This window comes from Thamnophis elegans, chromosome 13 (assembly GCF_009769535.1).
Source record: "Thamnophis elegans isolate rThaEle1 chromosome 13, rThaEle1.pri, whole genome shotgun sequence".
Classification (NCBI taxonomy): Eukaryota; Metazoa; Chordata; class Lepidosauria; order Squamata; family Colubridae; genus Thamnophis; species Thamnophis elegans.
In genome coordinates, this window is record NC_045553.1 from 18,906,416 (window position 1) to 18,918,654 (window position 12,239).

The 12,239-nt window shown below is 46.0% G+C and overlaps 1 protein-coding gene across 2 annotated transcripts in view; it reads right to left on the reverse strand.

The window, feature by feature from the left end:
* The window catches only part of SMARCB1 (SWI/SNF related, matrix associated, actin dependent regulator of chromatin, subfamily b, member 1), a 33,640-nt gene extending 25,523 nt beyond the window's left edge, over window positions 1–8,117 (reverse strand). The window contains exons 1-3 of one of the 2 annotated variants that reach the window (XM_032228963.1): window positions 7,930–8,113; window positions 7,645–7,756; window positions 7,533–7,562 (exon numbers count right to left, since the gene is read on the reverse strand). In XM_032228963.1, the coding sequence (XP_032084854.1) occupies window positions 7,533–7,562; window positions 7,645–7,756; window positions 7,930–8,022 (235 nt within the window). In that variant the 5' untranslated portion in view covers window positions 8,023–8,113. Of the gene's footprint in view, window positions 1–7,532; window positions 7,563–7,644; window positions 7,757–7,929 lie in introns of both variants that reach the window. The other variant, XM_032228964.1, reaches the window with a different exon arrangement.
* Between the last annotated feature and the right edge of the window lie 4,122 nt (window positions 8,118–12,239).

Below are 12,239 nucleotides of genomic sequence, written 5' to 3' on the forward strand. Positions count from 1 at the left end.
ACTTTTAATTCATTTTGACGAAAATGTCAAATAGAACCCCGTAATTCTGAGGCAGCGATATAACTATAATACATAAATTATATGTTGAAAACTTAGAATCTTTACTTATCAACTGCAACCTTTTTTATTCTCCAAGAGTATTTTCCTTGTTTCTCCTAATTGCTGTGTATGTTTCTCCACAAGCTTGTGTAAACAAGGCATTACAAACTCTAGCTCAGCGATGGCGAACCTTTTTTGGCTCGTGTGCCATAAGGGGGAGAGCATGCATGAGATGCACTCCCCCCATTTTTTGCATGCTTTTTTCGCCCTCCCCAGGCTCCAGAGGCTTTATAGGAGCCTGGGGAGGGCGAACCCCCCCCCCCCGAGGCCCTCCAGAGGCTTCAGGGACCTTCAGGAGGCTTAAACTGACCCTACGAGCAAACCGGAAGTGCGTTCCCGAACTTCCTGTTTGCCCAAAGGGCCAGTTTTTTGCACTCCAGAGGCTTCAGGGAAGCTCCTGAAGCCTCCCGGGGGAGCGCGGGGGGGGGGGGGGGCTTTTCACCCTCCCTAGACTCCCATAAAGAAAAAAAAACTTCAATCAATCAATTCCAACTTTGCAAGATCCCCCCCAAGTTGTAATTGATTAAAGTTTTTTACTCCCACAAACTTTGTTTCCCTGCACATAATGGCAAGAAATGCGATGGAGCAATCAGGTAGGCAAAGAAATGCTTGGGAGAAGCGAGGACCTGGGCGATGGTGGGTGGGGCAGGCTCCATGGTGTGGCGCTGAAGTGGAGAAAGGGCAACAGAGCAGCCACCTTGAGGGAAAGAAGCCCTTTTTCTTCTTTCCTTGCTGCTATCTTTCCCTCTTGCAGGCAGCTCCCTTCCTCATTTCCCTTTGGATTGCAGCGACCAGGCAAGATCCTCTTTAATAGGGCGGGGGAAGGGGAGAACAGAGCAGCCAGTAGGAGGGGAAAAAAACCCTTCTTTCCTTGGTGCTTGTCTTTCCCCTGTGCTGGCAGCCCCTTCGTTTGTCTATTGACTGTAGTGCCCAGGATTCTCTTTGATAGGTTGAGGGAGGGGGGGGGAGGATTTAGCAACTAGGCTCACACTAGCCGGAGTAAAAATGGCCCAATCCTTACACAGGATAATGATAAGGAAAGCACACTTGAGCATCCCCCACCTACCTCACCCCGGTCTCTGCCCATTTGTGGCAGAGCAACTTCTCCCCTCACTGTGTGTTAGCCAAGGGGAAACAGCCAGAGCAGGGAGTGGTGGGGAAGCCTTGCACAAAAATGTGCGGTCCGCTGAGGTGAGGAGGGGCATTAAGTTATGTGGGTGGGCACTTGAGTGTGTGTGTGATAGTGCATACGTGCGTGCTTTTGGCACCTGAGGCGAAAAAGGTTCACCACCACTGTTCTAAGTGATTTCAACAAAGGTAACTTTGTAACTAAGGAAAGAGCTTCCAAAACAAAGGAGATCACAGCAGCAAAAAGAAGCTATTCTGAAAAGCTAAGGAATCAGTTCTCAACAAATGAACCAGCAAATGTGGAAAACTCTTTAAAATGTCACCGGTTACAGCAAACCTCCTTCACAGGCTGAAGGAAATTAACAACAGGCAGATGAACTGAACATGTTTTACTGCAGGTTTGAAAGGAAACTACAGCCACCTACCTCCACAACCCTCATCCCAGACACACCAACAACAGCCAAACCTCCTACAACTGACCCCATCCCATTGGGTTCACATTGGTGATCACAGAAAAGGAAGATCTATTTCACAGACAGAAGCCAGGAAAAGTACCAGGCTCAGACAAGATAACTCCTTCTTGCTTGTCTGTGCTGACCAATTGGCCCCCATCTTCACCCAAATCTTCAATAAATCACTAGAGATGTGTTCCTTCTTGCTTCAAACACTCTATCATCATCCCAGTGCTTAAGAAGCCCTCCATCAAGAAACTGAATGACTATAGACCAGTTGCTCTAACATTTGTAGTTATTCAAAACCTTTGAAAGGCTAGTGATGTCCCACTTGAAAACCATCACGGATCTGCTGTTGGACCCCCTGCAATTTGCATACCGAGCAAAAAGATCGACAGATAATGCTGTTAATATTAAAAGAGAATTTGACAACTAGACAGATTCTTTGGGTATTAAAAGTTTCTTTACCATGTGGAATGGGAAAAAGAAATGATTACCCTTAAGATTAGTTGTTTGCTTCACCTAACTAAAACAAATGAAACAGGATATTTGTACCAATACCCCCTGTGGGGAGGTAAATGAGTAATGAATGTCATGTCTCTGTTTTGGGAGATTGTGTAGAGGTCTACATGACACAGGAAAGGGATGTACGTGACAGAGGAAGGCCAGGTACTTTGGGATGATCAATAAGTTGTCTAAGAGTATAAAAGACTGTAAACAACTGCCATTCGGGGTTCAGGTTTTGCTCCTGAACCTTTGCGCAAATAAACCTTTCCCTTTGACAAAGAGCTGGTCTTGTCTCATTTTCTGCAACAATATGGCTCTGCACTACATCCTACAACACTTTGAATCTCCAAAGACCTACGCAAGGGTCCTCTTTGTATAGACTTTAGTTCAGCATTCAATACCATCATACAGGACATTCTTCTAACTAAACTAAATCAGTTAGCAGTACCTGAACACACTTGTGTGTTGCCAGGACTGTGTGCTCTCTCCACTTCTTCATTCAATATACCAATGACTGCATCTCAAACAATCAATCTGTTAAACTACTTAAGTCTGCAGATGATACAACAGTGATTGGTCTCATTCGAGACGATGAATCGGCATACAGACGGGAGGTTGAACAATTAGCCTCGTGGTGCAACCGGAACAATCTGGAACTGAACACACTCAAAATTGTAGAAATGGTGGTAGACTTTAGAAGAAACCCTCCCATACTACCACCTCTTACAATACTAAACAACACAATATCAACAGTAGAGACCTTCAAATTTCTAGGTTCTATCATATCTCAAGACCTAAAATGGACACCTAACATCAAAAACATCATCAAAAAAGCACAACAAAGAATGTTCTTTCTGCACCAACTTAGGAAGCTCAAATTGCCCAAGGAGCTGCTGATGGAGTTCTACAGAGGAATCATTGAGTCTGTCATCTGCACCTCCATAACTGCCTGGTTTTGCTCTGCAACCCAACAAGACAGACAAGACTTCAGAAGATAATCAGAACTGCAGAAAAAAACAATTACTGCCAACCTGCCTTCCTTTGAGGACCTGTACACTGCATGAGTCAAAAAGAAGGCTGTGAAAATATTTACAGACCCCCTCAGATCCTGGACATAAATTGTTTCAACTCTTATCCTCAAAATGACGCTATAGAGCACTGCAGACCAAGACAACTAGACACAAGAACAGATTTTCTCCAAACACCATCACTCTGCTAAACAAATAATTCTCTCATCACTTGACTATTCACTAAGGCTACATTACTATTACTATTAGTCTTCTCATTGTTCCTATCACCCTTCTCCTCCCACTTATGACTTCAGGACTATAACTTTGTTGCTTGTATCCTTACATTTATATTGATATTGTCTCCTGATTACCGTATTGTGAGTATAAGAAGCACCAAGGTTTTGAAGAAGCAAATTAAAAAAAAAGTTTTTGCAATCTGCAAACCTCCCAAAAACAGCCTGTTTTCCCCAAAACTGGCCCATTTTTTTAAAAAAAGGCACGAATAGCCTTTAGGGGGCTTGTAGAGTGCTCCTGTGGGGTGGGGGTAAAAAGGAGCAAAAAAAATGGCCCATTTTTCATGAAAACGGGTCTGATTTTTGTCAAAAAAAGGGCATGGCTAGCCTTTAGGAGGCTTATAGAGTGCTCAAGGCGGGGGGGGGGGGGGAATAAGCAAAAACAGCCTGTTTTTCGCTCATTTCTGCCCTCCCCAACTCCCAGGAGCTTTCTGAAAGCTTCCTAAAAGCTATGCGCAGCCTTTTTGGTGAAGAGGGCAGGGTTTCGGGAGACAAAAAATGCTGTATTCAGTGTATAAGACGCACCCAGATTTTCAGCCTCTTTTTTGAGGGAAAAAGATGTGTTTTATACTCCGAAAAATACGGTACTTAATTGTACCCTATGACTATCATTAATGTTACTGTCAGGCCTGCATTTATATTCCTTTTAGAATTTTGTCCTGCCACACTTTCTCTTATTTCATTATGCTGTTTCTTTAAGTATAGTCAATGGGAGGGGGGATTAGAAGGAGTAGGATTTTGGAATGTATTGTTTTTCATTCTTTGCTAGAAGCCAAGATCATCCTTTGTCTCCACACTAGTACACCTGAACGGAAGAAGCTGGGCATGGACGCCAGCGTGGAAGGAGGAGATTGGACCATGTGATGGATTGTGGGTGTGGGGACAAGATCATGAACTTTTAACTGGGTGGGATTCTGATGTAACTTCCAGAGCTGGGATCCCACAGCTATGTGCCAACATGCCTGCTTTATTAAATTGGAACTTTAAGCATAGTTTTGCCTTCGATTCTGATTTGATTCTACATGGTATTTGGAACGCTGACAGTTACATTGATGAATGTATCTTGTTTTTTTATGTACACTGAGAGCATATACACCAAAGATTAATTCCTTGTGTGTCCAATCACACTTCGCCAATGAAGCATTCCATCCCATCCCATCCTATAATTAAAAAATGGAAAGCAACTTCCCTACAATGCAAGATTCTATTTGGAGCATTTGGTTAATTTAAAAAGGATACATTCAGTGTGGTGGATACCATGGAGGAAGATTAATCAGGACTTCATATTAGTGGTAGCATTAGGAGGAGGATGCTGGGGTACCTCCTTTGGGAGGAACTACCATCTGGGGCTCCTAGAGAGGCTTGGGGGCTGCCAACCCAACCTCCCATAAGAGAAACTGCATAAGAACTTTATTCAGATGAGCCTAAACACACTGCAGCAACCCAGAACAGCAGAAAAAGGGCATCTGTAATAACATATTCCAACAAAATGGATATCTATGTAACTTTTATCAAAAAGTCCCTGACCACTCAAACCAAATACAGCACAACCAATGCCTATGGAGATTGTCAGTCATCCAGGTCATAGCTGTCCCAAAGATGTTTTTTCAACCTGGACTTTGTTTTTCTCTGAAGCTGTTTTGCTTTCTCATCCAAGAAGCTTCTTCAGCTGCCCATTTGAAAAAGCATCTTTGGAGCACAACCAACACGAATCCTAAAAAGAAATACACTGCCATGCATCAAAAAATATCTCAGAAACCACTAACAGACTACAACCACATGGAATCAGCATAGCACACAAGCCAGCTAGAGCCCTTCAAAACATCCTAAACAGACCAAAAGAACAATAAACAACCCCAGAAAAAAAGGAGTCATCTACAATAGGGATCTCAGACCCCTGATCCGCAGCATGCCAGAAACTGGGAAATGCAAACTAGCGAAGCCTCATCCATGGGATGCAGGCAGCACATGACACACGCCCCCTTTTCTCTCCACAGAACAGGTCCATGTTGGAAGGGGGCACTGATCTACAACATACAATGTAGACTGCAATAACCACAAGTACAGGGGTCAGTAACCCGTGGCTCTGAAGCCTCATGGAGCCCTCTGCTGCGGCTCCATCGCTCAAAATATGCATCACAACTGCCAATGCGTGATACCCACAAGCACACAATTTATTGAGCTTTTCAATCTCCGGTAGGCCAACCATGGATAAATCCAAGAAAAGAGAAGTTTCAGAAGAAAACAGAAGGTTTAATTCAACCTCATATGCTAGTTCTGTACCTGCTCAAAAAATAGGCACAGAAAGGGTTTTGTGGTTCCTGGTGTTTTTTCTTCTGTGGGAAACTAGTCCAAATGGCTCTTTGAGTGTTTAAGGTTGCCAACACCTGAACTAGTAGAACAAACAGGCAAAACAGGCAGAAAACTGGCAGAATGCATCCACAAACACCAACTAGCAGTCAGAGACATGTTGAAAATTCTTTAATTTCACAACAGACAGATTTAACTATCATTTCAATTGAGAAAATGTGACTATCCTAGACCAAGCCAAGTCCAAAAACACCAGGGAATTTCTAGAAGGCTGGCATTCTGACAAATCAGCCATCAATAGACACATGGACATTAACAACATCTATAAACTATTCAAAAGGGACTCTTCCCCAGCCCAAAAAGGACCCAAAGCACCTCTCCACCAGCAGTCAGCACTCAGATCAGCATAGATTAACTCCAGGGTTAATATCAAACCAACGATCAAGAAACTACCAAGAAGGCAACAGCAAACAGCCCAACCAAAGATTCTCTAAGGCAGTGATAGCAAACGTTTTTGTCCTCACCTGCTGAAATTGTAAGCGTGTGTGCAATAGTGTGTGCCCCCGCCCCATCCCAATGCAATGCACCCCACCCACCTGCGCATGGCTGTACGCCCACAACTCCAGGCATGTGCACACGTCCTCCGCAGGCTCTGGAGGCTTTCCTCAAGCCTCTGGAGGCCAGAAACACACTCCGCTTTTGGCACCAGGAGGCTTCAGGGAGGACCTTCGGAGTCCAGGGGAGGCCATTTTCACCCTCTCAGAGGCCCAAGGAAAGCCTCCAGAGCCTGGGGAGGTAAAAAAACGGACCTTCAGGAAATTCAGAAAACGGGCATGTTTATGGCCTCCAGAGCTGGGGAGGGCACACACACACACACACACACACACACACACACACTTTTGTCTTTCCAGAGGCTTGCGGAAAGCCTCTGGAGCCTGAGGAGGGCAAAGAAGGGAACTTCCAGAAGTCCCATTTTTCACCCTCCCCAGGATCTGGAGACTTTTCTCAAGCCTATGGGAGGGCCAAAACGGCCTCCCCCAGCTCTCCCTGAAGTCTCCTGGTACCAAAAATGGAGGGGGGGATGCATGCACATGCATCTCCCACATGCACGGGAGACCTGAAAATCAGCTGCCGGCAGGAAGCGTGTGGAGGTACGCTGGGCGACAGCTCGCATGCCCGCACACAGGGCTCTGCATATCACCTGTAGCACATTTGCCATAGGTTCGCCATCCCGGTTCTAAGGCCACAGTTACCCACAGGCAAGAGACCATAATATTCTAGCACTGATGATGTTCCCTAGTTGGGCCATGAAACTCTTCAAGAAAATAAGCCAGTCAGAGAGCACCTGGGAGCTCTTGTGCCAGACCTTAACTCCAAATATTCTCCTTTATCAGTACTTTACATTCCCTTCTGGCGGGGCCGCTGGGGACCCCCTTACCTCAGCTTCCAAGCTCTTCGTGCCGAGGAGGGGCAACCTCCGAAAACGGCCACGGGGTAGAGCCGCCTTTGAGGCTTTTCTTCAGCTAAACAGGCCGGCCAGGTTCCCGAAAGTGAGTCGTTGCACCCCCTCCCCCCGGTCGCTACCCCCCCCGCCTTCCCCTGTTCCGCCGTTAAGGGCCCAAAGGGGGCGGAGCGGCCTCTTTGTTGCTTCCCCCCCCCCCCGCCCGAGCGCACAGGGCAAGAGCCCCTGCTTCGCGGGAACCCGCTGCTCTCCCCCCGGGCTGGATACTCACATCTTCTCGGGCTGTGGCTCCGCTGCGACTCTGCGGGGGGAAGAGCAAAGAGAACGTCACGCCGGGCCTCCCCCGCGCCCCTCCCGGCCCCTGCCCCCTCCGCAGGGCTCACCATGGGACGAGGCGACGATCTTCTTGCGCTCCTCCACCGTCGCCAGGCGCCTCCAGAGCGACGGGTAGCGCTTGTAGAGGGAGCCGCGGAACATCCGCAGATAGTTGCCCACCTGCAGGGCAACACAAGGGGCGCCGCCGGCAGGTCAGACGCCGACGCCACCGGGCAGGGAGGGCAGGGGGGGGACGAGCGGGCTCGGCGTCACCTGCGGACGGGGATGGGGGGCGGCGGAACTGCCCTCCACAAGGCCGCGGAGCCAGGGCACTGGCCCGGTCTACCACCCACCTCAGAGCCGATCATGTAGAAGTCGCCATCCTCCTCCAGTTGAAACTTGACGGGCTTCTGCCCAAAGGTTTTGCTCAGCGCCATCATCATCATGGCTGGGCAAGGCCTATCGCACGACGCCAACGCGCACGCGCGGCCCCTCGGGACCCGTATGAGGGGGTCGCCGTGGAGACCGGGCCGGCTGCTGAGGGCGGGGTGCGGTGTGGAGCTGGGAGGCGAAGCTTCCGGCGTCGACGCTGCGGGATGGGCGGGGCGAGAGGCGCCGTGGAAGCCCTTCCGGGTGGGCCCGAGCGAAGAAGGGATAAGCGTTTGGAAGCCCTCACAGAAGCATATGAATTCTTCAGGAGAAACAGACCCGACAAAAGACGAGGCGGAGTTGCGATGAACTTAAAGAATCCCCTCTAGAGAAGTGCCAAAACCCCAGGATGATAGAAAAGGAAGAAAAAATGGCATCGCCATAGGCGTCTACAGCAGGGCACCCAACGAAGCCGAGAAAGTAGATGAACCGTTTGCTAGTCAGCGAGCTGAGATGTGCAGGAAGCACCCCACAATAGTAATGGGGAATTGTAGCAATCCTGGCATCAACTGGGAGGCAAACTCTGCAACAAATGTAAGATCGAATAGGTTCCTGATGAGCCAAGCTGTCGGGTCTGTCTCCGTTCAAATCCTAAGAAAACCTTCGACTCCTGGAGTTAGAGAAGAGGTGATTTTACTAAGAATGAGCTGATAGCAACAAAAGATCTGGGGAAAATCTGCGGGAAAGTTACACATTGAAAGTCATTCCAAATCCCTCCCCCTGCCCCCAGGGTCCAGCCTAGAAAGACAGATCAGCGCCCCATATGATGTTATGGGAAAACCTCCTCAGCAGGTGTTGTGTGCCTCCAGAGGCCCAGGACGGTGTCCACCTTGGAAAAATCCAAACAACGCCACTCAGTTGATGGGTAGCAAACTTCCCGATTCTCATGGAGATGCTTCACACCAGCTCACTTCCCCACCCCAAGTGCTGACCCCCTCCCCTGTTTCTATGCAGCCAAGGGCAGGCAAGCTGCAAACCACAGCTGGCATTCACACACACACACACATACACCGACCTTAAAATGCATAATACAAAACTAAAGTAGGAGCTGAAATGAAACAAGTCAATTTAGGAACATGCTTAACCCATGTTTATCAGGATATTTCTTGTGAAACACCTAAAGGCGTTTAGGGACCCGAACATTTCGAGCATTCACCCATTATGATTGTGAAGGAGAGATGCTTCCAGGCCACTAAGTATTGTATTTTTCCTTTATGCTTTCCGGAGTCTAAAATTTCCTTGACTTCAAAATGCTGTTCCCCCTCTATAAGAATGGGTACTGGAGGGTCTGGCTGAGCATGGTGAACAATGAAACAGGATGGATTCGTTTAAGCTTCTTTGGCAGGTCCAACTGCAGAGTAACTGGGTTTATTATTTTCACAAGTGATCCTACATATTTGGGTTACAATTTCTTTGATTTTTGGGTAGTCTGTAAGTACTTTGTGGACAAATATATTTTATCAACCACTTGGAACTGTTGGTTTCAGCCTGTTTCTTATGGGTTTGATGTGCATCTTCCAACACCTTATGTGTTACTGGTCAAGTATGTTGAAGCTGTTCAATCTATTCCACTAAGGAGTGGGTCAGAAGCTTCTCTTGGGCCAGTTCTGGTATGGGAGCAAAATCCTGGCCAGAAGGTACCTTGAAAGTATTGAAACTATGCCCTGAGTTATTATAAGTGACCTCTGTGAAAGGCAGTAGGTCAGTCCAATTATCTAGCTGATAATTTATATAACACCTAAGGGGCACTACTCCCTTCTGTAGGGAAGCATTCATCACTACCATAGTCCACCCGCCTGTCACCACCTGGGAAGTACAAAGTCTTTACAAAACGAAAATAGCAGTTAGACTTATATACCGCTTCATAGGGCTTTCAGCCCTCTCTAAGTGGTTTACAGAGTCAGCATATCGCCCCTCAAAGTCTGGGTCCTCATTTCACCCACCTCGGAAGGATGGAAGGCTGAGTCAACCTTGAGCCGGTGATATTAGAACCGCTGAACTGCAGGTAACAGTCAGCGGAAGTGGCCTGCAGTACTGCACTGCACCCTAACCACTGCGCCACCTCGGCTCTTTCAAATGACCAGCAGTTTTGAAATTGTGAGCCTGCTGTAGGACAGGATCCCTTAGGCTGGCAGGCACATACAATTTGGCCCCAATCCATCCCAATCCATCTGACATGAAACAGTCATACCACCATTTTGTTTCTTTTGTTCCTGCGATTCCGACATTGTCCACAGGATGGCATTGTTTTATCTCCATTGTTTTATCTCCATTGTGAATTCATCACAAGGCTTTTTAAATGGGTTACGGCTTTTGAAGCAGGTTTTTCTCTTCTGTGCCTTTTCTGCAGACGCTGAGACTCCCCTTTCCCTATTAATATTAATAATGCTTCTAATAATAAAGACACAGAATAATAACCATAAAACTCATTAAAAAGGTTTATTTCCCTTTGTGCCTGCGATTCGACATTGTCCACAGGATGGCATTGTTTTATCTCCCTTAGCGTTAGCATTGAAGTCATTGAAGTTTTAAACGGGTTACAGCTTTTGGAACAGGTTTCCCTCTTCTGTGCCTTTTCTACATCCCCTGAGCCTCGCCTTTCCCTATTAATATTAATTACAAGGCTTCTAATAATAAAGACACAGAATAATAATCGTAAAACTCATTAAAAAGGTTTATTTTGTTTTGTGCCTGCGATTCCGACATTGTCCACAGGAGGGCATTGTTTTCTCTCCCTTAGCGTTAGCATTGAATTCATCACAAGGCTTTTGAAACGACTTACGGCTTTTGGAACAGGTTTCCCTCTTCTGTGCCTTTTCTGCAGCCCCTGAGCCTCCCCTTTCCCTATTAATATTAATAACATGGCTTATAATAAAGGCACAGAATGATAACCATAAAACTTATTAAAAATGTTTATTTTCTTCTGTGCCTGCGATTCCGACATTGTCCACAGGAGGGCAATGTTTTTTGTCCCTTAGCGTTAGCATTGAAATCATCATGAGGCTTTTTAAAAAGGTTATGGCTTTTGAAGCAGGTTTTTCTATTCTGTCCCTTTTCTGCAGACCCTGAGCCTCCCCTTTCCCTATAAATATTAATAACAAGGCTTATAATAAAGGCACAGAGTAATAACCATAAAACTTATTTAAAATGTTTATTTTCTTCTGTGCCTGCGATTCCGACATTGTCCACAGGAGGGCATTGTTTTCTGTCCCTTAGCGTTAGCATTGAAGTCATCATAAGGCTTTTTAAATGGGTTACAGCTTTTGAAGCAGGTTTTTCTATTCTGTCCCTTTTCTGCGGACCCTGAGCCTCCCCTTTCCCTATAAATATTAATAACAAGGCTTCTAATAATAAACACAGAATAAAAAGTATAAAACTCATTAAAAAGGTTTATTTTATTTTCTGCCTGCGATTCCGACATTGTCCACAGGAGGGCATTGTTTTCTGTCCCTTAGCGTTAGCATTGAAGTCATCATAAGGCTTTTTAAACGGGTTACAGCTTTTGAAGCAGGTTTTTCTCTTCTGTCCTTTTTCTGCAGCCCCTGAGCCTCCCCTTTCCCTATAAATATTAATAACAAGGCTTCTAATAATAAAGACACAGAATAATAAGCATAAAACTCATTAAAAACGTTTATTTTCTTTTGTGCCTGAGGTTCTGACATTGCCCACAGGAGGGCACTGTTTTCTGTCTCTTAACGCTAGCACTGAAGTCATCACAAGGCTTTTGAAACGACTTACGTCTTTTGAAACAGGTTTCCGTCTTCTGTGCCATTTCTGCAGCCCCTTAATAACAAGGCTACTAATAATAAAGACACAGAATAGTAAGCATAAAACTCCTTTAAAATGTTTATTTTCTTTTGTGCCTGAGGTTCCGACATTGCTCACAGGAGAATTCTATTGCGAATTATGATACATTTTGGTCTAACTCCTCGGTGAAAACTGAGATAACCGAATGGAGTGGTTTTTGGATTTTAGCCTTAGCCTTAGCCTTAGCCTTAGGGTTTCTTGCTGGAAACTGAGTTAGGCCAAAATGTAGAATTGGCAAAAAACTGGAATGAGCCAGAAAGTATGATTTTTGACCCAGACCTCAGTTTCCAAGAAAAAGCCCAAATTGTTGGTGTACTCTTGGAAGGGCCAAAAAACCACTCCATTCGGTGATCCGAGTTTTCACTGAGGAGTTACACCAAAATGTTTTTTGCCAATTCTTATACATTTTGGCCTAACTCCTCAGGGA